This window comes from Elephas maximus, chromosome 21 (assembly GCF_024166365.1).
Source record: "Elephas maximus indicus isolate mEleMax1 chromosome 21, mEleMax1 primary haplotype, whole genome shotgun sequence".
Lineage (NCBI taxonomy): Eukaryota > Metazoa > Chordata > Mammalia > Proboscidea > Elephantidae > Elephas > Elephas maximus.
Window position 1 is genome coordinate 40,256,997 of NC_064839.1, and position 25,211 is coordinate 40,282,207.

Genomic DNA, 25,211 nt, shown 5'->3' on the forward strand with positions numbered 1-25,211 from the left:
GGATAAACAGAATAAAGCTCACTGACTAAATTTGTGGCTCAGATGCTCAAAGTAGGACAAGATTACTGGCTGCTTCTCTCAGATAATGTTCTTCTCGTCCCACAGGTGTGAGCAAGCACACACCCTTGACTTCCACACAAACATGGACTTGTGTGTACATGGGTGATTATGTCAAGTGTCAGGTTCGTATTACATTACTGTAGGCAGGATGCCAAATCCTGAAACAGCAATCGCAACTTCAGGGGGAGGAATGGAGGCCTTCTGTTCTCACTCACTCTACCACTGCATGAGGGTAGGATAAATGCCTACATCTTCTTTAAGTTGATTTCCACATTCTTTCTTACACTTTGGTAACACAGGCAGAAATGATTTTATGTGCAATGTTTATCCTTTTTGATGGTAAATACACAGACCAAGTTCCTATAGATGAAGAACATTTCACGAGTGGACATGACAAGAGTAATCAAAATGTCTGTTTATTCATTTACAAACCTAATAACATGAAAAGAAAACCTTAATTCAAATCTAGCTTGATATAAATACAGTGCACAACATTAATACCATGTCCATGGAGGGCAGAAATGCTCAGTCACTCTGTGTGCCTAAAGTCACCGACTCTTGAGAAAAGGTTCCATTTACTAAAGTGCCTCACGAGTCTCCAGGACCACATTCTAACTCTAAACATGAACAGAAAAGGGCTGAGTTGAACTGCACTTTTTAAAAATGCAAATAATGAATTATAGTACTTTACAATAATTACAGTGGCATTTTTATACATTCCAAGAGTTGACCACAGAGTAAAGTGTTAATTGTGCTGCTAGAAAATCCTTCAATGAAACACAGCTTGAAAAGCTTTCTACCCCACACCCATGTGTACTGGGGAAGCAGCAGCTATGCAGGGTGGATGGAGACCCACAGACTGACATGAAGTTACTTCCTTTGTTTATCTTGCTGCCTATATCCACCGTTGGACATCCTGGAGTGTAAGGCACTAGAACGTGGCTTAGAGAAAGAGGTGCTCTAAGCTCCAGTTCTCGGTGTGCAAAGAAAATCTTGGTATAGATCTTTTGAAACATGCTAAAAATATCATCCCTACCTCCTGCAATCTCTGTCTTTTAAAGACAGGAAAACAAGAAGGCAGGAGATAGTCTGCAAAGGATAAAAATAGGTACATTTAAATATCATGAGAAAAATGACCCATGAAGAAATGTTTAATTCTCCACGAGATGAAGACATTCTGCTCAGAGAAGTAATGAATCATACTGTACAAGGAAGAATTCTGGAGTTTAATGGACAAAGGGAAGGCAAAGACATACAAAAATACTCAGTCCTCTTGGAGACTGTGCATTGGTGGCAACGGAGGACTACAAATGGCAGGTCCTATACTGACAATGAAGGAGCCTTACAACTCAGCACCTTAAGTGGAGGCCAAAGGTGGTGATGGGGTAGGCAGGCGCTGACAGGAAGACCCATGGTTTGTTCGTTCCTTACTGCAAGTAGAAAGGATGTGGCTAATGCCTCAAACATCCTATTTTTTCGTCTACCATTTCTCCCACTCAACTGTGCTTCCCTTGAATCCATGTGCCTGCAAACGGCATTTGCAAAATGGAAATTCTTTATTTACGAGAAAAAATTTCCTGTTATCGGGTTGACAGAATACTGCTCATATCCATGTTTATGAGGGTTGAGAGGGTGCAGAAAGAAAATTAAAGGAGCAGAAGGCTATTCATTAGTATTAACCACTGCTGACCAAACCTCTATCTCGTAGGTATTAGAGAGGGTCCTTTGTTTACTACATTGGCCAAGAGGCAATAAAACGATATAACAATGAGTCCTGCAGCTAGTCCCTGAAAGCAAGCCAATGCAATTGCTCTATCAGGACACAGTGTTCTGGGGTCAACAAGTCATAGAAGAGCCCATTTTATGAGCTGCTGTTTATCAAAGGATGGTGAAGACTCACTCAAATGTCTGCAGATATGCCCAGAAGCCAGAGGATAAATAGCCAGAAATCAAGGCCGTGGGTCATCTCTTCAGAGAAGCAGTTGACACTTTTAGAAAGCTACTATCATCCCCATACCACTACTACCATATATACTGTGGTGGTGGACGATGGGGTTAACATTTCAAGTGCATGCAAAAGGCAGGGTAATATACTGTAAGAGTTGAAGATTAATTTTTTCATCACATTTTAGTTACTTTCTTGGAAATAGCCCAGGAAAGAAGGGAAACAGGTAAGACTGCTGGTTGCACAAGGAGCTACAATGCAGGGACAGACTCCTCCTGATGAGAACCAGACTGAAGTGACTGGGTTCTATTCCTGCAGAGATGGGGTCTTTGGGGCCAAAGTGAAAACTGGTGGTGTAAATCACTGGGCGGGCTGGCTGGTCTCTGTGTCCCTGGTGTCTCTCAGACTTGGGGCTGAAGGACTCCCAGAAGAGCACTATGCATGACTGCAGCCCAGGTTAGGAGACATCAAGCAGGCTATCCACGTAGTTAAAGCTCTTGTCCCCGTCTGCTCTGAAAGCTTTCTGAATTAGAGCCTTTCTGATCTCAGTGCCAGTGTCAGGGAAGGGAGATCTTTCTTTTTTTATTTTTGGTGAAGATATACACTGATCCAACAATTTCAGGAAGGGAGATCTTAAGTCAAATGACCTGGCAGAATTATAAAACAGGATTTACATACAGCGTGAGTAACTGGGAGGAAGAGGGGAATGGTATGTACTTAGAAGATATTTCAAGGGAGGAAAAGACTCACAGAAGACTTGCAATCCTGGGTCTTCACCTGCTTGAGGCCAACACATTTTCTGTTCTTAGGCTCAAAAAGATTCTTTAACTGAATATGCTGCCACGACAGAAGAGAAGAACGCAGAGCCCTTCCTCCACGGAGTGCAGAGGATGTCAGGAATGATAATTTCAGAGAGAAGAAAATGCCCAATCACCTGAAGCTCAAGTTCAGCCATGCTGCCTGTTCACAAGAGGCTCAGAATCCCTCAAATCTCATGGGAGAGAAGACAGACCCACTGGCTCTCTGGGATGAGTTGTCACATAAGGCGCACATCTGTGGCCCCACTGCCCAAGAGATGCAAATAACATTAAACAAGTAAGGATGTTCCGATTGTCCTTTATTCCTGCTGGACTTGCAGCCAGGCCTCTGGATCTAGCCCACCTATCGGCAACCTCATTTACTCAAGAGGTTCCCACCTCTCAGGAGTCCAGAGCACTTTACCATTTGACATCAATGGGTCAGCGAGGTTAAATGTCCTCTTTACTGTCTAAGATGCATATGACACCAGACAGAGGGAAAGTAATTCTGTGAAAGGCAAGAGAGTTACTCATCTTCAGCTCTGCCTGTTCAAAGAACTCAACACCAGTACCAAATCCACACAAATACCAGATTCACAGTACCTATATTTGAATGAACCAAGAGGCCTCAAGGATGAATTTTAAGGTGCCAAAAGATAAATACGTGTTTCAGGGCACTCAGTAAACAAGTGATACCCAGAAGATCAAATCCTGCCAGGGACTCAGAAGTATGACACCTATTTAAGGACGACACATTTTCAAACTGCAGTCCTGAGTGCTTGTCCCACACGTCTTTTCTTCCAGTAAGGGCAGTACTGTTCTGTTGGCTCACAGGGGGAAGAGTGCAACATCAGGAAACAGGAGGCCAGGACTTCTAGCTCTGGTTCACTGGAAAGTCGCTCCATGACTCTGGATACAACATCAGATTTACTTCCTACTTCTTAGAAACGATAACTAATTAGCAAAACAGCAATTAGCTAGAGATTAGCAAGTGCAGAAAAAGAGAGAATCCAAAGTCTTAAAACTCCATGTTAAATACACTTCTGATGAAACTTTAAATAATACACTTATTTGTATTTAAATAATACACTATGATGATGGCATTCTCCAATTTTAAACTGTAGGGAGGACTTTTATCTTTTCAATTTGGATCTTATTAAGTGATATAACACTTCTCTTTTATAGTTAAACTGCAAATTTATTGCTACATTTAAGACTGAAAGAGTGATATTTATGGATAAATCAAGAATTTATTCTGGATTCAATCTCAAATAAACTTTCATTTACAAGGACAACTTTGGATGGTGCAAGTACCTGACACATCACAGGCTACCTGTGCCTCTATGTCTTCTGTTTCCATAGTCTCAGGACAGTTACCCTGCTGGTAACTCCTGCATTTGGCCAAATGCCCACTCCTGTTCCCCAAATTCCTTCACAGCTGCTGAGTCACTGCTTTGCTGCCCAGCTAGGTGACACTTCTTCTCTCCTCTTTGGCTAAAAGCAGCATCTTTCAGCTAGTTAAATACACATTTGCTCTAAAATAGCCAGGCCCCCAAACAGAACTTTAATCACCTGCCCTCTTAATAAATCAACTAAGATCCCAAAAAGTATAGACACTGAAGTCAGTCATCAATTAGGAACGGTCTAGCTGGGGAAATGGCAAGAAATACCTACAAGGGACAAGGTGCCAACCTGGTTAAGTGGGTAAACTAAGATCCCAAAGAAATGTCAGAAAATGCAGACACCTCAGAATTAAAAGCTGTGCTAACAAAATGAAAGGACTTTATATTGTAGCCCCATCAGAGCTAATGCTTCCAAGATACCAAGACAACAAATGCTACCATTCAATTAAAATCTCTAATAGTAGTTTGTTTGCACTTAAGAAAAACAAAACAAAACAAAAAACAGATCAGGGCCATCTATACCCAAAAGAAAATGAAGTGTTGGAACTTGGGACTGTATAGCATAGTCTGTGATATCTAAGTTTTACCTTCAGAAAACAGAGACAGTAACTAAAAATGTGCAGGGCCCTCTTGTGGTACACTAGGTTACTTTCTATTCCAGAGGACCTGGAGGGATACTACATGAGAAAGAAAAAGTCTGGGAGAAGAGAGATGCACCTCTAGGCTTCTATAACTTAACCTCCACATTACATAGGCTCCAGGAGAGCCGTGTGGGGCATCTCTGTGTGGCTTGGTCTGCTCTGTGTTTGGGATTCCAGCAGCTTTCTGGACTCCACGTGGCCAGCAAGGTTTGGTTACTCAACCAGGAGCACACACCCTACCTTCCCCTCCCTGTTCTCAAGGGACAGAAAATGATGCAGAACTAGTAGACCTGCTACAGAAGGGTCAGGTGAGGTTAAACTGGTAAAGTGAAATGTACCTGGAGAACAGGAAAATTGAGGTGGGATGCCTGAACTTTGAACAGGTGAAAGAAGAGCAGCACTGTTTGAATAGTAGAAAACTCAACTCAGTGGTGGTGTACTTTCTGAGGTCAGACCCCTCAGCTGGGAAAAGCAACACAAAAGGCAACACGGTTTTTCCCTTTCAAACACTGCGGCTTACTTGTTTACCTGGCTAAAAAAAAAAAATCACTCATCATAGATATTAACAAGAGATGAAGAAAATTATAGGCAGGGCTGTCCTAGCCCAAAGCTCTGACAGCTGGTTCTGTATGTAGGGAGGAAGAGGATGGGGTCGGGTTAACTGGTTGTCTCTGCTGCAGACCAGATAACATACATGCCAAGCCTCTTGTCAGTGAGGTAGATGATTGTCCTCTTGCTAGAGGTATCAGAGTGCCAAATGCACAGCACAATGGAACAGGAGGAGAGAGATCTGCCTGGCTAAAAGGCACAAGCTACTCCATGGGGCTGAGTCTGACATCTAGCAACCCCGCCAAAATTAACAGGTTACTCAGAGAACAGTTAGCCCACAGTTAGCCCGAGAGAGATTACCTCTTGCCCTGAGGCATGCACAACATCAGCATTCCTTGCTTGGGGATACAATATTTGAAGTCAGCCTGTTACCTTAACCCACTTCCACAAGGAGCCCGCTCCTGTCCTGTCAGACACACTTCCTGCCACCACGGGAATCTGAGACAGGTAAAGGGGGAGGAAGAAAAGCCCAGAGTGAGTATTAGAAGGAGGACTGCAAAAGGAGAAGATAGAACAAGAGGCTTCAAAGCAAAATGATTGAGTAGGTAAAGTTTAAAATTATATGAAGGAGGAAAGAGACGAAGGTCAGTGTTAGAAAAGAAGAGGGGAGGGATCAGAAGGAGGAAAGAGATGCTTCTAAGGTGTCCTCCTCCGCTGATAAGATGATGGGGGAGGAGGTGAGACTGTCCTGGCATTACTTTCCGTGGAAGTCACTTAGCTCCATGTCATCCTTTCGGCGTTTATGGGTGAAGAGGGAGCTGAAGGGGTAGAGCTTGGCCTTGGCCTGGAACCGGTGCCCTGCAATATCAATCTCATACTCTCCCCGGTTGATGAAATCTGCTGTTACCACCTGCTCCTCGCCGGTGTCCTCGGAAAAGTTGTGCACAAAGCCCAGGCACACGTGGCGCTCCAAGGTGAAACTATAGGCACTGCTGGTGGTTTTGCCAACATACTGCCCGTTTCGGTAAATGGGCTCTCCCCACCAAGGCCAGAGGTCCAGGTCTGTGTCGTGATCGTCCAAAATAAACATAGTGAAGCGCTTATACACCCCGTTCTGCTTCTGCTGCAGCAGGGCGTCCCGACCGATGAAATCCATCCCCTAGAAAAGAGAGGATACGCTGGGATGGGATGGAGAATTATATAATTATACGTCTGCATACACTGAAGTTCTCTGAAAGGAGAGATAAGAAGCTGGTTCTTTTGGCAAAGGAGACAGTGTGATTGAAAGGGCTCAGACGCTGGAAATAGACTCACTTTTCACTGTACATTCTCTTGAACTATGATTTTTTTTAAAAAAACCATGTTTATGTATTACTTTAGAAAGAAACAAACAAACAAAAAAATTAGGCAGCTGACTGTAAGATGACCAATTTGTATAAATATTTATGGCTTGTTAATTAACTACCGTACTGAAGCAGAAAAACTCCCCAGGAAGCACCCAACCTAAAAGAGAGCAAAGTGCTGGAAACAAGTGTTACCCATTTTTTGTGTCCTCGTGTTAATTTTTTTTTATCCCACAGATAAAATTTTCAGTCTAAGGACATACTAATCAGCATTATTTACCTGATGCTATCACTGAAAAAATAAAAAAATTTTTTTTTTTTTTATCACTGAGGTTTCAATATTTTTACACTTTTCTTCCCATATCAGCTTGTCTTCCCATTCTAATGCTGATTTCACCACTAAGGAGACTGAGTGACAGACTGGAGTGTGGGGATATACAGTACCTTCTCTAATTTCACCCGAAACTCTCGTCCACATTCCAGGGGTGTTGTGTAGGTATTTAAATCTTGACCCCAGAAGGCAAAAAACTTCTCAATTCGGAGACTGCGAAGAGCATAATACCCAGCATTTCGGATTCCGTATTTCTGCCCAACACTCATCACTTCATTGTATACGTGTAGGGCATACTACAGGGAGAGATGGAGGGTTAGTAACCAGCAGACGCTTCAGAACTGGACACAGAATATGTCTGGGAGTGCCTGATGGGTGACACTATTAACCTGGACAAAGGAGAAGGTTGTCTTCCCAGGGTGCCTCATCCTCAACAGCCCAAGGAGCTACAGCCCAGGAGTTCTGAGCTGGTGTTACTCTGTCAGCCTGGCAAAGAGCCAAAGTCTGACAGCTCTGTGTGCTGGTGTTAGCTATAAGGAAAGAGATCATCTTGTACATTGCGGAATTATTTATGACAGCAAAGGGCTGAGAATACCATAAATGTCTATGAGTACCAGACTGGTTAAATAAATCGCGACTCACCCCTCAACCATATGATGGAATACTAGGTCAATGTTTAAAAAAAGAAAAGAAGGTGGAAGCCCTTTCTCTGCAGGTATCAACATGTAAAGATCTCTCAGATAAACTGTTAATTGAAAAAATGAGGAACTGTAGTATGCTTCATGCTTTTAAAAAGAGGGGTTAGCTGGAGGAATCTCTGAATCTGTTGCCCTAAGAAAATTTCTGAACCCTGAACCGAAACTGTCACTTGAAGTCACCTTCAAACTAAAAATACAGTTTAGTTAAATTAATAAAGAATGTTGGACTTGAGCACTGCATTCTTTTAAAGAATTATCTATATCCAATCAAAATGACAACAGTAACTCTAATGCATAGATAGTTTATGGGGCAGTGAATCTACGTCCACGGTGGTGAAACAATGCAGGGAGAGGCAGCGAGAATGGTAATACCACATGAAGCACGTAACCAATGTCACTGAACTGTACATGGAGAAACTGTTGAATGGGTATATGATCTGCTGTGCATATTTTCACCAAAAATAAAATATTTAAAAAAATAGGGTAAGAATGTCTTTGAATTTGCTTACACCTGCATAAAAATCTGATAAGACATGCAAAAAGTTAACACCACTATCAGTGGTGGTGACTGTTGTGGGAATTGGTCAGACAGCACTGAATACTTTTGATCAGGTTTTGTTAAACCATGTGAATTTACTACCTTTTAAAAAAGTTTAAATAACTCAGATAAACATTTAAAAATCTCCTCAGTGCAGCCTATCTCAATTATAAAGGCCCAGTCAGACATAGATAGCTATATCTATACTTCCTAGAAACTCAGGAGCCCTCTCACCTCGATGGGGATATAAAGCATGAATCCCGGCTCTCCTGTGTGAGTCATGCTCATCACCCGGATGCCATTTGCATAGCCCACACTCATCTCCTGAGGAAACAAAGGGAGAAAGTCAGCCTTGGAAACTCTTGGCGAGGGGGTGGGGGGGGTGGGGGTGGGCACTCAATTCGCATCTGTTACAGGAATGAATGCTCAAGGTAACCCCTACTCATTAACTCTGTCTCCTAAAGAAGGCATACGTAAACGGAAGAATTTCATCCTGACAATGGCTTGTTTTCAAGTACTGAGGTCTCTGAGAATGGAGCACAGCCTTTATAGTATCCTTTCCCATAGAATTCACCTCTTCAGAAGTTTTAGAGAAGTTGGTGCAGCAAGCGGAGGCAAAGTCTTTGACAAGAACGAAATATTTCTTTGCGAAGTCCTGCCAAAGAACTGTTTTAGTCAGGGTTTTTGGGAGCAATGAAGGCTGGAGGGCTCTGCAGATAAATCCCAGGCACCTGCCACACAAAGTTGATGCCTGATACCTACAGAACATGATTCATCTGTCACCCTGGGCTCAGAGACCTAGCTTCTGATTTTCAAAACATGTTTTCAGCAGCTCAGCTACCTAACAGGGGTCACTGACTCAATCACTGTTCCTAAGAGAAAGTGGTAAGTCCCAGATTGTGTGATAGCGAACTGCTTCCCTAGGAAGCCTGATATGATGTGGTACTCTCTAGAGCCAAGCATATGAATCACTTCTTCCAGGAAGCACAGAGCGCCATGAAGGCATTTGCTGATAGCCAACCGTGGAGAGTTTTCTGGTGCTTTCCTTTTGGCATGGAAAAAAAGGAAAACTGTAAAAACAATTTGTAGGTGGATCCCAACTTTGGTTTGAACTTCAAAGAGCCTCCATCAGTGCTGTCTCCTACTTGCTCCTTTTAAGTTGGACCCCTCTTACCAGCTGCTTCCTAGACTATTCAGTTTGTATTTCTTTTACTAAGTTAGTTTCACTCAGCTACAGTTGTCCCTTATAACAAAGAAAATTATGTAAGTTGTTCAGGGTTTCACCCAAACATTTCTTACCTGAAGATGCCATGTGCAAAAAAATTACTCTGTGTATGAAAAAGAGGAAGCATTGCATAGAGAAAAAGGGGTCCTAGGAGCCCTGGTGGAGTACTGGTTAAGAGCTTGGCTGCTAACCAAAAAGTTGGCAGTTTGAATCCACCAGCCGCTCCTTGGAAACCCTATGGGCAGTTCTACTCTGTCCTACAGGGTTGGGATTGACTCGATGGCAAAGGGTAACATTCAGGTAAGTTAAATCTACCTTTTTGTTGTTGTTGTTAGGTGCACTGAGTCACTTCCTACTCACAGAAACCCTAAGTACAACAGAACGAAAACACTGCCTGGTCCTGTGCCATCCTCACAATCTAAATCTACCTTAAAGATATCCTAATGCTTATTAAGTAAGAAGCTCTTGAAGGAGGGAAAAAAAGGGAATTTACTCACTTAAAGGTCAACACACTCTTTGTGGGCACTGCTCTTTAAGAATAATATGTAATCGCCACTATTATAAAAGAAAAATCCCCACTCATTTAAAAAATAGAACTTTACTAGCACTCACCTTGCAAAAGAGGCTTGGGAAGTGGTCAGGAGTCATAGGCGCGTAGGACAACTCAGACAGAACATCAACTGCTCGGGGGCCAATGAGATTGAGGGCTAAACAGGAAAGAACAAGTTCTTTTTTTTTTTTTCCCCAGGTGAAGAGCTGGGTGATGGGAAAGGTTCCCCAGGTGAACAGCTGGGGTGATGGGAAAGGTTCATTCTGGGCTTGCTCATCTAGGGCCAGCCCTGGGTGCTAAGACTACGAAAGCATCCCTGTGCACAGCAATCTAAGTATGGACGCAGAGCATCCCGATTCACCTCTCTACTGACAGGCCTGCTAAATATGGCAACTGCCAGTACTGGCGTGACAGGGCTTGGCTAGTATGCTTCCTCCTCCTGGGTACACAGGAAGACAGCGTGCCACAGCCTCCCTTGCAGTTAACATGGGATTACAAGACCAAGTCCTGGCCAATGGGACACAAACCTGTTTCCAGGCCTGGCCATCACCCCCCTGCACAATTCCTGTTCTTTCCCCCCTCCCAGTGACTTTAAAAGCCACAGGTTCCAAACAGTGCAGTGACATGAGGGAAAAAGCTCTGATCCAAACTAGTGCCCGGAGGAGAGCCCGAGAAGAGAGATACCCAACCCACCATGGACTCCGATGCTTCTGACAGCAGCTGGTGTTAATGACATATTAACTACCTAGTATAGTCCATGAAAAAAAATTTGTCCAGTAAGAGTCTATAGTTTGCCAGTCTGGTAGCAAGAAGTTAATCACATCTGCTACGAGAAATTGAGAATGAGGGCCTGGGAGAGCAAACACTGGGGGCAACGGGCAGGAGACAGTTAAGTAGGTGGGAGGGAGGGGTTGAACCTGGAGTGGGGTGGTAAAAGAGGAGGGGCTGCTCCTCCACCAGGACTGCTAAGGAAGGAAACTGAGTCATCCTTATTTAAAAAAAAAAAAAAAAAAAGCTCAGGGGAAATTTTGAAGAAAATTTTAGTTAAACCGAAACAATTAGTTAATATATATAAAAATTTCTAAAATTCTTTGAAAATTATAGGTGGCTAACAGACAAACTTATGCACTGCTGGTGGGAATGTAAAATGGTACAGCCACTTTGGAAATGATTTGGTGATTTCTTAAAAAGCTAGAAACAGAAGTACCATACAATCCAAGAATCCCACTCCTAGGAATATATCTTAGAGAAATGAGAGACGTCACATGAATAGACACATGCACATCCATCATTGCAGCATTGCTCACAATAGCAAAAAGATGGAAACAGCCTACATGCCCATCAACCGAAGAATCGATAAATTATGCTACATACACACAACGGAATACCGCTCAATGATAAAGAACAATGATGAACCTGAAAAACAGCTCACAACATGGATGAACCTGGAGGGTGCTATGATGAGTGAAATTAGTCAGTCACGAAAGGACAAATACTATACGAGACCACTACTGTAAGAATTCAAGAAAAGGTTTAAACACAGAAAAAAGCATTCGTTGATGGTTATGAGGGTGGGGTGGGGAATTCTCTGACTAGATAGTAGATTGTTACGGTTCCATTTTGGTGAAGGGAAGGACAATACACAATACAGGGGAAGTCAGCACAACTGGACCAAAGCAAAAGTTAAGGAGTTTCTCTAGACACATCCAAACACTTTGAGGGACAGAGTAGCTGGGGCTGGGGCCTGGGGATCATAGTTTCAGGGGACATCTAGGTCAACCGGCATAACAAAATTTATTAAGGTTCTGCATCCCACTTTGGTGAGCAGCGTCTGAGGTATTAAAAGCTTGCGAGCGGCCATCTAAGATGCATCAATTGATCCCATCCCACTTGGAGCAAAGGAGAATGAAGAAAACCAAATACACAAGGAAAATACTAGACCGAGAGATTAAAGGACTACATAAACCAGAGACTCCACCAGCCAGAGACCAGAAGAATTAGATGGTGCCTGGCAACCACCAAAGACCACCCTGACGTGGGAACACAACAGAGAGTCCTGGACGGAGCAGGAGAGAAGTATGGAGCAGAACTCAAATTCATGTAAAAAGATGAGACTTAATCGTCTGACGAAGACTGGGGGGACTCCTGAAACTATGACCCCCAGACACTCTGTGAAGCGAGAACTGAAACCATTCCTGAAGCCCACTCTTCAGACAAAGACTCTTGTTGTTGTTAGGTGTCATGGAGTCGGTTCCAATGCATAGCGACCCTATGCACAACAGAATGAAACACTGCCTGGTCTTGCGCCATCCTCACAATTGCTGTTGTGCTCGAACCCATTGTTGCAGCCACTGTGTCAGTCCATCTTGATGAGGCTCTTCCTCTTTTTCCCTGACCTTCTACCAAGCATGATGTCCCTCTCCAGTGACTGATCCTTCTTGATAACATGTCCAAAGTATGTGAGATGTAGTCTTGCCATCGTTGGTTCTAAGGAGCATTCTGGTTGTACTTCTTCCAAGACAGATCTGTTCATTCTTTTGACAGACTATGGTATATTCAATATTCTTGAATATTCAAAGGCATCAATTCTTCTTCAGTCTTCCTTATTCACTGTCCAGCTTTTAAATGTGCGTGAGGAGACTAAAAACACTATGGCTTAGGTCAGGCATACCTTAGTCCTTGCTTTTCAACACTTTAAAGAGGTCTTTTGCAGCTGATTTGGCGAATGCAATGTGTCTTTTGATTTACTGACTGCTGATTCCATGGCTGTGGATTATGGATCCAAGTAAAATGAAATCTTTGACAACCTCAATCTTTTCTCCGTTTACTATGACATTGTTTATTGGTCCAGTTGTGAGGATTTTTGTCTTCATGTTGAGGTGTAATCCATATTGAAGGCTGTGGTCTTTGATCGTCATCAGTAACTGCTTCAAGTCCTCTTCACTTTCAGCAAGCAAGGCTGTGTCATCTGCATAAAACAGGTTGTTAATGAGTTTTTCTCCAACCCTGATGCCCCATTCTTCTTCATACAGTCCAGCTTCTCAGATTATTTGCTCAGCATACAGATTGAATAGGTATGGTGAAAAGATACTACCCTGATGCACCCCCTTCCTGTCTTTAAACAAAGCAGTATCCCCTTGTTCTGTTCGAATGACTGCCTCTTGATCCATGTACAGATTTGTCATGAGCATAATTAAGTGCTTTGGAATTCCCATTCTTTGCAATGTTATCCATAATTTGTTATGATCCACACAGTTGAATGCCCTAGCATAGCCAATAAAACATAGGTAAACACCTTTCTGGTACTCTATGCTTTTAGCCAGGATCCATCTGACATCAGCGATGATATCCCTGGTTGCACGTCCTCTTCTACATCCAGCTTGAATTTCTGTCAATTCCTTGTTGATATACTGCTACGGCTGCTTTTGAATAATCTTCAGCAAAATTTTGCTTGCATGTGATATTAATGGTATTGTTCGATAATTTCTTTATTCGGTTGGATCACCTTTCTTGGTAACAGGCATAAATATGGATCTCTTCCAGTCGGTTGGCCAGGCAGCTGTCTTCCAAATTTGTTGGCATAGACAAGTGAGTACTTCCAGCATTGTCTCCATTTGCTGAAACATCTCAACTGGTATTCCATCAATTCCTGGAGCCTTGTTTTTCACCAATGCCTTCAGTGCAGCTTGGACTTCTTCCTTCATTACCATCGGTTCCTGATCATATGTTACCTCCTGACATGGTTGAATGTCAACCAATTCTTTTTCGTATAGTGACTGTATTCTTTCCAAGTTCTTTTGATGCTTCCTGCATCATTTAATTCCAATAGAATCCTTCAGTATTTCAACTCGAGGCTTGAATTTTTTCTTCAGTTCTTTCAGCTTGAGAAATGCTGGGTGTGTTCTTCCCTTCAGACAAAGATTACACAGGACTATAAAACAAAAATTAATACATGTGAGGAGTGTACTTCTTAGTTCAATCAGATACATGAGACCAAATGGGCAGCTCCTGTCTGGAGGAAGGCAGGAAGGGATAGGAACTGGTTGAGTGGACAAAGGGAACCCAGGGTGGAAAGGGATAGTGTGGTGTCACATTGTGGGGGTTGCAACTAATGTCACAAAACAACATGTGTATAAATTTTTGTATGAGAAATTAACATGAGCTGTAAATTTTCACCTAAAGCGCAAAAAAAATTTTTCTTTAGTCATTCATTCAACAAATATTTGAGCTCCTAAATGCTAGCTGTAGGGGATATAAAAGTGAGCAAAATAGAAATACTAACTCATTTCATACCTCATTTATAAAAAAAGGAAGAAGTCTTACAGATTAATTTTCTATGACCAGAAAGCCTCTTCCACACTAATTTTGATATTCCTGTTTGACTGTCAAATATAAAGAAGGCAAATGTCGAAGATAAATCTGGAACTACTGGCCTTTCCTTGCTCAGCTGGCCCCAGAGGCCCCTTACCAGTGTATTTCCAGCTGACGTCCTCCAAAAGCAGGTTGCTATCTTTTGGCATGTGCTTCTTAAGCCAGGACCAACAGTGGACCTGCTGGTCAGTTGGAGAAATCATGAAGAAACTGAAAGCGAGATCCAAGAGTAATCAAAACCAGGTAGCAAAAAATTCAAGCAGCAATTATGTTTTCACAAAATAATTTTTTTCCTGTTGAGGATATACACGGCAGGACATACACCAATGAAGAAATTTCTACGAGTACAATTCAGTGATGTTGATTACATTCTTTGAGTTACACAACCATTCTCACCTTCCTTTTCTGAGTTGTTCCTCCCTCGTTAACATAAACTCACTGCCCCCTAGGGTTCCAATCTAATCTTTCGATGTTGTCAATTTGATCCCATATAGCTAGATCTCAAAAGAGCACACTGCTCAAGACAGATATTCTTTACTTGTTAAGCTAAACTATTTGGTTTTAAGGAGACTTCAGGGGATATTTTTGAATAAGGTTTAAAGATTATCTCAGGGCTATAGTTTCAGGGGTCATCAGCCTTTAAGGCTCCAGAAATTCTGGAATCCATGAGAATTTTGAATTCTGTTCTGCATTTTCTCCTTTTTGATCATGATTCTTCCACAGAAATTTGATCAATATGTTTACTAATGGTAGCTGGGCACCACTGAGCTCTTCTTGCCTCATGGCAAAGGAGGTAGTTGTTCATGGAGGCAGTTAGCTACGTATTCAGTTTCCTTCTTCTATTCCTGACTTTTCTTCCTCTGTTGCTCTAGGTGAATAGACAACAAGGACTAGGGCATAGAACAGAAGCACCCAACACGTTATTAGGCCAATTAACTGTGATGTCTCATGAAACCATGACCCTAAACCTCCAAACCAAGGAACTAAATCCCATGAGGTGTTCGGTTGTACATACGCAGGCTCAGCAGCTACTCTTTTTGTTGTTGTTATAAGTATATCTATCACACAACTTTTGCTAATTCAACTTGTTACAGATGTACAACTTATTGATAGCAATTACATTAACTGGCTATACAACCTTATCCTTATCGATGTTAGTTTTACATCACTGCAAACTGAAACTCAGTACTCCGTAAGCAATTAACGTCCCCTTTCCTCCTCCCTCCCACCCCTGGTAACCACTAATAATCTTCAGTCTCTATACATGTGCCTGTTCTAGTCTTTTTATACGAGTCGCACAATATTAGGCTTTTGTAATTAACTTTTTTCACTTAGCATAATGTCTTCAAGCTCCATCCATATTGTAGCATGTATCAAGACTTCATTTCTCTTACTGGCTGAGTAGCATTCTGTTATATGTATATTCTACATTTTGTTTATCCATTGATCTGTTGATGGGCAATAGGTTGTTAATAGTGCCACAATGAACACTGGTATACAAGTATCTGTTTGAGTTTCTGCTTTCAAGTCTTTTGGGTATAAACCTAGGAGTGGAATTCCTGAGTCACATGGTAGTTCAACTTTTGTTTTTTTTCAGGAACCACCACGCTGTTTTCCACAACGGCTGTACCATTTTGCATTTCCACCAACAATGGATAAGGGTTCCCATTTCCTCATACCCTTACCAACATTTGTTATTTTGTTTTTTTAATCTTAGCCATCTTAGTGGGAGTGTGAGAGTGAAATGGTATCTCATCGTGGTTTTAATTTGCATCTCTCTGATGGCTAACGACACTGAGCATCTTTTCATGTGTTTGGTAGCCATTTGAATGTCCTCTTTGGTGAAATGTCTATTCAAGTTCTTTGCTCATTTTATGACTGGGTTGTCTTTTTGTTGCTAAGATGAAGTTTTATATATATTCTGGTAGTAAGATCCTTACTGGCTATATTGAAAGCTTGCCTTTTCACTTTTTTGGTAAAGTCTTTTTTTAATTTTTAATTTAAAGTTTACAAGTCAGTCTCTCATACAAAAACTTAAACACACCTTGCTATGTTCTCCTAGCTGCTCTCCCCCTAGTAAGACAGCACACTCCTCCTCTCCAACCTGTATTCCCCGTGTCTCTTCAACTAGCTCCTGTCCCCCTCTGGCTTCTAATCTTGCCTCCAGACAGGAGCTGCCCACATAGTTTCATGTGTCAACTTGAGCCAAGAAGCTCACTCCTCACCAGTATCATTTTGGTAAAGTCTTTTGATAAATAGAAGTTTTTAATTTTTATGAGGTCTCACTTTTAAGTTTTCCCATTCAGGCCTTTAATCCATTTTGAATTTGTTTTTGTGTACAGTGTTAGGCATGGATCCTGTTTTATTTTTCCACGTGTGGAAATCCAATTTACCCAAAACCATTTATTGAAGAGACTATTTCCCCATCCTTGCCAAAAATCCACTGACCACAGATACGTGGCTTCTCATCTAGTTTTGAAGCAATGCACAGAATACTGGCAAATGATCTCTTAGGTTCCAAGGAGGGCCAGGAGCACCATTCTAGGATTTATCACATAATGACAAAACAGAAGTTTCTAGCTTCCTGATAGTGCCAAAAACTTTTACAGACTTATTAGCATAAGATATGGCATCTTTTGCTGGTAGGACTCCTAATTCTTCTATACTGAGTTTTACATAACCTGGTGAGTTTTTTGAATTTATTTTTATGTCGTGCTGCTAATGAACTAGATGGGAATTAATGCAATTAAAAATTTTTTTTTGTCCTCAGTCTAGCTATGATTTCCTGGAAAAATGATTTAGGGTCTCTGCTCTGCTAGAGTGCCCTTAGGGAAACAGTGTGCTGGAAGGAGTACAGCAGGGTGGTAGCTAAGCTCACCTGCGCTTGTTCAGTCGTGCTATGCTGCAGTCATTCTCATACCCTCCGCTTTCATTGAGCATGCCGGTATGTACGATGTGGCCCACGGGCACGTCAATGTCATTGGAGGAGAGGTACTGTAGAATTTCTAATGCCTGATCCCCAGTGGACTGTAGGGTTAGGGAATGAAGCAGAGAGAGTGAGTATAATAGCATCTGGCTGGGTAACACAACCTGAAGAGCAATGAAACTTACTGAGAAAATTCAATTAGCCAGTTCCCATGCAACAACGTCTGCAGATTTACTCTACTGCAGGAAGCTCGAGGGAAAGTTAGCTACGGATTCTATGATAAATGGGCCTCTTTAAGCAAATTAAGAACCAGAAACAAACAGTTTAAAATTCAGAAAAATGTTATGCTACAGATAAAATACTAAAATAGTCCAGAGTTCTTACTGAATTAGTTTTGAAGTGACAGATAGGAAACAGGAGGCATTCAATAAACAGGAAAAGCTCCCTAATCTGTTATTTTGGCTCTCAAATACTTACTGTTATCTCAAACTTCGTAAAAGAGGACATGTCAATGACACACACGGCCTCCTTACAGCACTTGACTTCAGACTCCACAATGTCAAACCAATCTGGCTTATAAAAGGTCTTGCTCTGTTCCAATGCCAGGAGGTCTACGGAACAGAAAAATGAAAGGTAGAAAGAAAAGGAGGGGATTTACAGTTGGGACTCTCTTGTATAGTTTACTATAGTGTAAAAGGTTTTTATTAGTTATTCGTCTAGAAACACAGTCCAGATATATACATTTTAAAATAAGTTATACTAACTCTCAGGACAAAAACAAAACAAAACAAAAAAATCCCAAACCGAAAACGAGAATATGACTTCTTACCTTTATCTGGTGGAACAAAGTACTTTGGCCTTTCAAATCCATGTTTCTCCATCCATCGAGCTCCTTGTGCATCCAACCGGTCATAGAGAGGAGATGTTCGTAGCTGCCTCCCAGTCTGGAAGTCCCAACGGGGAACCTTCAGATCATACAGCAGAGCTAGAACAAATAAGAATAGCCTATCAAAGCCCAAGCCACAGAGGCTAGAGCTGAATACCCAGTATACACTAGACTCTGGAGTTGCTCCTACTTTCCAGCCTACTGTGGCCTAATATGCTAAATATTACCAAGTATTTAACACACATGTTCCAGAAGAAAGGTAATACTGCAAGAGCTGGTATTATCCCTTCACAAATTACATAGCCATGAGTCACATAACGTCTCTAGGTCTCCATGGACAATTATACTTCCAAATTAGTAGGTAGAAACAGTGGGAGAAACGTCATAGTTCTAAAATGCCCTAAACTCCATAGCAGAGATGAAGGTGGGACACAGGCAGTTACACAGTGTGAAAAAATGGCACTTGCTTCTTTATAATGCCTGTGTTATTGGGATCTCAGACCTGTTACAGGCATTTCCTCTCTAATACTTACCCTGTTTCTGGAGTGAAAGTGCACATATCATACCTTGATTTGGTAGCTCTGAAATCTGAGAGGTTACATAGTATTGTCTCAGTGACATTATTCACATTACAAAGCAAGGGTCAGAATTCATTTTTCCTAATGTCCAATCTGTAACAGCAGTCAGTAAAAACAGCCAGAAAGAGTGTGACCTCTAGTCCCTGTCAAAGAGAAGATCTGACCTCACACCATTCCAAACAAAAGGTACACATGGCTGGGTGGAGGGTCGTTGCCTGGGGAGAAGGAAGCCACCACTCGGGTTTCCTTGTACTGTGAGACTCTGTGTCTCTCCTCTGGTAGTTTAGGCTCTACTTTTCCCTTCCCCATTTTCTATGATGTCTGCAATTTCTGTCTTATGAGAATCAAAGAAGGCTACTCCAAACTGTCATATCACCAAGGAGAAGTTCAAATTCAATTATGATTTGCAGATTCTAAAGTAATTATCAATACGGACATTTAGACTTATACCAGTTCAATGGTTTAACCAAAATATTCGCTAAAAATAAAGGACACGGCAACCCTAATGGCATAGTGGTTAAGTGCTACGAATCCACCAGGCGCTCCTTGGAAACCCTACGAGGCAGTTCTACTCTGTCCTGGAGGGTTGCTATGAGTCAGATCAACTTGACGGCAATGGGTTTCGTTTTTTTGGTTAACAGGGATACATACTGCCTCTAGGTCCTTCATCTCCCACTGGTTGTTAAGTTCTCTGCCAAAGGCCAAAAGTGAGTACTCAGGTACTAAAGACTACTCAAAGGTCTCACTGTGAATACTGTCTAGCTACTAAGCCAACAGTTCATTCTTAACTAAGAATGGTGGCCACAGCCAATGTAAAAATTTAGTTCTGAGCATAAATGTGTCCTAAATATTTAGAAATATCTGGCAAAGTCTGGGAACAGTTCCTCAGTAGAGGGAAATAAAATTGCAACTTGTTAGAACCCACATGATTTGGTTCAACTCCTGATGCAAAAGCTGTCTCTAAGGGCTTAGTGGAAAATAAATCAAAGAGAAGGCAGAAAAAAATTTAAATGAAGAGGCCCATCCTTCAAAGTTGGAGGGAGCCAAAAGCAAGGGGAAAGAGAGCAGAAATGTATGGCTTGTATTTACATGAGAAGTGGTCTCCTATCATGTAGTAGAGACAAAAGTCATTAGAGAAGCCTTAAACTTTGAAAACAACTTGGCAAATTCTTTGCTTGGAAAGGGAGCAATAATCTCAAAGACCAAGCAAGGAGTGAGAAAGGATTTTCAAGGCAAAGTTGGAAGGAGGCAGTACTGGGAATATTCAGGAATTACTTCTTGTAAATCCTGTTCTACTTTCCTGTTTCCAGAAGGCCTGAAACAGTCAAACATCTGAAGTCAAACTCAGTGAAGTTATTAAAGAGCTGAGAAAAATCTGCCCTTCTGAAAGACGCCCGCACCTCGTTGCCAATGGGATAAAGCTTCACTTACGCATGACTTCCATGACCCGGTGACGCAGAAAGGTGCGGCTGCTCTGGAGGGCTCCAAAACGTTTCAAGTCCAACTCCCAGACATTTTCTGAGGGATAACCATATACCATCCATTCAGCGAGGAATCTGTTTAGATGGCAGAAAAGTTGTTGGGCCTCAGAAGTGATATTCAAGAAGTTAAAAGCACTGGACTAGGCATCAAGAACCAACAGAATCAAAAGCTCCTATCTTGTCACAGAATAACCAGTTGAGCAATTCTAGGCTATTAACTTTTCTTGAAAAAACAATTAAGGATCAATCTACTGCTCTTACAAGACCACTATGAGGATTTTATTTCTAATGATAAGATTCCCTAGAAAGTGCTTAAGACATATGCCACATCTATGAAGAAATAAGACTAAAATTCACATAAACATATTCCAATTTTTACTTCCAGTGGGTTATTTCTGTAAAACAGCCACCCTGGGAGGTTATACAGTTATTTGACCACGTCTCCTTTGTTCCAAGCATTTTTGGTAACTCTTCTTCTGTACGTGTTTTCAGCACCATCTGTAAGTCCCTCAAGAAAACTGACCCCATTAATTTATATTAGTACCCACTTTTTAAATAAAAATTTGCATTACCCAGGCTGATCACCAAACTCAAATGTATACTCAAAGGACTAACATTTGTTATGACTGAAAAGTACAAAAAAGAACATTCCACAAGCCCTATGACTAACTCTAAACAAGGAGTTCCAAAAACGTTTTGCACAATGACAACATTTCTGGAATACGAGGAGAGCCTTTGTGGTGCTTACTTTGAAGGTGACAACTCTCAAATTCCATGCACCTTAGTATTAACATAATAGATTAAATACATTACAACAACATGAATAAGTAATCCTAGAAGAGAACAAGCCCAGGAAGCTGACATATGGTCATAGCTGACTCTAATGAGAAAGACTTACTTGCCAGCTCCTCCGCCAAATGACAGGCCAGCAGAGTTCATTCCTGCCAGGACGAAGTAGCCCTGAACTGTGGGAGACTCGCCCATGATGCACCTCATGTCTGGCGTGAAGGTCTCGGGGCAATTGACCAACTTCATGATCTCCAAAGCCTCAAGTTCAGGCATCCTACGCAGGAGGGAACTCAACAGGGGCTCTGGGCAATAAAAACAAACCGAGTCCTTACCTTCAGGGAATTCAAAGACTTTCAAACCCTTATACTTTTGTATACACCCTCTCCTTTCAGATTATCTCTTGGAAGAGATTTCTAAGAAGAGCCAACTAGGCCATTTCTCAGAAAGCAGAAACTTTGGTGAAATTACAGAACACACTTGCAAAATGGCATGAAGACTGAGAAACAAAGATATTCCTTACAAAAGCGAGGAGCCACAGGCTAGCAAATAATACATACAGCTATAGATAATAATATCTAAGGGGTCAGTACATGTGGATAAACTCTTAAGTAGCACCCAGAGAGGCTGCAAATAAAAGGTGATATTTTCCCAAGTTGGAACAGGTGTGAAAGAGAGACCCTTACACTGTTTTAAAGGAAGTCCATCACCTGGGAAGAATCCAGTGGGACAGTGGTAATAAATGGAATCAGATGAGTTCACATCTGCCAAAGCTGGCTGGGGGGTGCATGGGGGGGGGTACATGGAGGGCTTCTTTATACTATTCTATTCCTTTTAAAAGTTTGAAATTTTTCATAAAGACAAGTTTATTAAGGGAAAAAAAAAAAAAGTCCACGACAAGTAGTAGGGAAAATTTTCATTACAGACTCTTATCTTTTGAATCTGGAATCATGTGACTATATTAACTATTCAGCAAATAAAATTAAGCTCACAAAAAATAAGAGTAAAAGACCAAATTAACAAAACAATTCTGCTTTCTAAAAAACCTCTTCAATTTTATGTAAAGTGCTACCAAAAGAAGGTCTCTGTCCAGCCTAAAACCTCAGCAATAATTTTACGTGAAAAGAAAAATAAACCAGGAGTCGGTCAACCTAGATTTTAGTCCCCTGAATCTGTTACTAACCAGTAACTCCATCCTTGGACTGGGCAACTAACCACTACAGAATGTCCCCTGTAACCACCTAGTCTTCAAAATGCTTTGAAAATAAAAAACCTACACAAATATAAGGCATTGTTATAATCTAGCTCACATACCAAAGTGATCCCAGTCTTCCTGTAGGTTCTGAATCTCCAGCTGGTTCTTGCCCTCAGTGAAAATCGGTTTTGGGTTCTTCTCAAAGCCCCCAGACAAGATGCCACCCTGCCAGTTCCGAATATAAATCCTCCCGTCTGCATCCACAATAGCTGAGAAAAAGAAATAAGGGAGTGTGGAGTAGAAGAGAAACATGAGGGTTTAGAGGCAAGCCAGCTTTCTAAATGGACAGAAAAGAAACAAAGCAAAAAGCATCCATTAATGGCTTTATTAATGAGAGCACATCCAATAAACACAGACATTCATTAGCTTTAAAATACCTTTCGAGGGCATGGGGGAAGATTCTCTTTCTCAGATTTACAGTGGAGACTGATTAGATTATCCCTAACCCTATCAGTTACCAAGAAGGTTTGACAAGTTCTCACAACCAAACTATGTAACCGTCACTGTGCCACGAGAAAGTCTAACAGGAAAGGTGGATTGAGAGCCCATTCTAGGGATTCTGCCCTCCAAAATGATATCAAAACTCTTTTCTACAGCACTTGGAATCACTCAACCACATCAGTTTATACATTACCTATGACACTTCCACAATTTTTAGCATTCAAGCCCAAAACTCAAGGTTACGTCTCCTATCCAAACATTCTCAATGACCTCTGCTTGGGAGTAAAATTAGCTTGCAGGAAAAAAAAAAAAGGCTTAAGTGGAATGCCCGTTTTGGCCATCCTTTCATAAAGAGTTATTAAAGAAAAGTTAGAATTGGGTCCACCTCCCTGTAACATGCTCCAGAAAAGACTTTTTGGGTACAGCCTGTCCTTAGCAGAAAGTCTTCCTTTTGAGAGGACAGAATACTGGCAAGTAAACAAGATTAAAAAAAAGTGCAAGTCCTCACTTGGTGTGTTGCTCTGCAGAGGGGTCTCCAAGGGGCGAGTCAGAAGGTAGAAGTGTTCACAGGCATGTAACGGGATACTAACCGGCTCCTCGTTGGACAGACCCAGCTCGTATGCCCACTACAAATGGACAGATTTATTTGTGGTGGGAAGAGGAACAGAAATACAAATGAGCAAGTTCAGCCTCTTGAAAAAGGTTTAATTTCAAGTGGCTTGTATGTGCTCTTGCTACAACGTCAAGTGTGGGAAGTCTGCTTTAGGTCAATAATTTCGATGGGGAGCAACACTATCCATTTTAAACCATAAAAACTACTTTTAGATCGAAGGAATATAGATTTTACCAGCTAGTAAAGGGAGCTCAAGGGGACCAAATGAGGCCCTTTTAACAAAATGCCTGGCCTTAATTACAGACCCCAAATGCGAATTGTTAAATGCACTTCACATGGCAAAAGTATTTCCCAGGTAGAATCCACGCTCCTGACACAATGAAATAGCCTAACAGTTTATTTGCTAAGTTGTAGAATGAAACATAACACCGCAGAAAGACCCAACACCAATGCCTGACTGTTTCCTGGCCTTCCTAACCAGGACAGCACCAAGTAACCGTGGGTGAAAAAGGATGCTTTTTTTTTTTTTTCCACAGATACTTCTATTTTAGGAAATAAGTATAGGTTTCTTATTTAGAGTACAGGAATTCTGAGTTTTTCAGTTAAAAAGAGAAAAGTGTAGTCCCTGAGGACTATTTAGTCAGACACAGTATTAATCTTATTTCTCTACACCAAAAAATCCTACAGACAAAATTTAAACAAGAAAGTCAGCAACCCTGCATTGTAACTAACCTACCTGACCAGCACAGTTGACAAAATACTGGCAGTCAATCTGCCCTTTATCTGTCTCCACGCCAGCAATTTGATCTTTTTTGACTCTTACATGAAGAACAGTTGTCCGGTCGTAGATCTGAACACCTGCTCCAAGGTAAAGAAAGAGGTGATGCATCATCTGATATTCCAGAATAAGGCATTTGCAGCAGATTCTCAACCCATAAGACATTGTGAAAAACCAAGGTCAATGCCCTATTTAAAAAAAAAAAAGCCCTAGGAACCACATCCTTGAGACTGTGTAAATGGGCCCTTCCCAAGATTAAAAATGGCAGGCAATTTAAAAAATGACTTTAGTACAGAATAATTAAATTCCAGAAATCATAAAAGAGGCAGAGGAAAGAAAGTCCAAATGTGGCATCTTAAATCCTCATCTACCCACATCCTAAACCAGTTCATCCAAAGTATGTAACACCTTGGACGTTGTGACATCATTCCCTCATTTATTTCAACACCGGGACATGATTTCAGCTGTGGATTAAGTCCCCAAGGTGTGTTCTAACCTTGGAGCTTGTCAAGTTCTGTGAGGAAAAAAATATCCCCTTCAGTCTGAAGGGCACTAATCAGTACTAAAAGCAGTTTCTTGGAACTTTAGTAAGAAAAATGTGGGCCTGAGGAAAACCACTTATTAACAAATATTACGGGACCTCCCCCTAAAAAAACGTGTAACATCCAGTGTTTGAAAGTGGAAGCTGAATACACTAATGAGAATTAATTTTTCCGAAGTCAAGTTGGTGTCATTGCTTATTGTGAGACACTTTCTTAGACAATCTCTTCCTTCCTAATCCACCAAAGAACGCCCTAGAAAACCCTCTTACCATTTTGGGAGGCAGCACTTGCCAGAGCAAGAGCCACATCAGCAGAGGACACAACTGCATCCTCAGGGACATGCATGGCCCCCACCAGGTCGTGCACATTGAGGAGAGGGTGAAGTTCCGCCACTTTCTTGGGGGAGATGATCTCAGAGGGGATGCCCATAACACTGCCACAGAACATAAAGGGACAATGACGCTCGCTGGCCCC

At 41.6% G+C, this 25,211-nt stretch overlaps 1 protein-coding gene across 4 annotated transcripts in view; it reads right to left on the reverse strand.

Moving 5' to 3' along the window:
* Positions 1-476: 476 nt before the first annotated feature.
* The window catches only part of PDPR (pyruvate dehydrogenase phosphatase regulatory subunit), a 40,806-nt gene continuing 16,071 nt past the window's right edge, over positions 477-25,211 (reverse strand). For 3 of the 4 annotated variants that reach the window (XM_049864155.1, XM_049864154.1, XM_049864156.1), the window contains exons 5-18: positions 25,007-25,170; positions 24,154-24,275; positions 23,313-23,430; positions 22,423-22,572; positions 21,221-21,413; positions 20,273-20,397; positions 18,207-18,362; positions 17,855-17,988; positions 17,330-17,478; positions 14,549-14,661; positions 10,143-10,237; positions 8,540-8,629; positions 7,183-7,365; positions 477-6,554 (exon numbers count right to left, since the gene is read on the reverse strand). In XM_049864155.1, coding sequence (XP_049720112.1) covers positions 6,150-6,554; positions 7,183-7,365; positions 8,540-8,629; positions 10,143-10,237; positions 14,549-14,661; positions 17,330-17,478; positions 17,855-17,988; positions 18,207-18,362; positions 20,273-20,397; positions 21,221-21,413; positions 22,423-22,572; positions 23,313-23,430; positions 24,154-24,275; positions 25,007-25,170 — 2,197 coding nt within the window. In that variant the 3' untranslated portion in view covers positions 477-6,149. Of the gene's footprint in view, positions 6,555-7,182; positions 7,366-8,539; positions 8,630-10,142; positions 10,238-14,548; positions 14,662-17,329; positions 17,479-17,854; positions 17,989-18,206; positions 18,363-20,272; positions 20,398-21,220; positions 21,414-22,422; positions 22,641-23,312; positions 23,431-24,153; positions 24,276-25,006; positions 25,171-25,211 lie in introns of those variants that run through there. The other variant, XM_049864157.1, reaches the window with a different exon arrangement.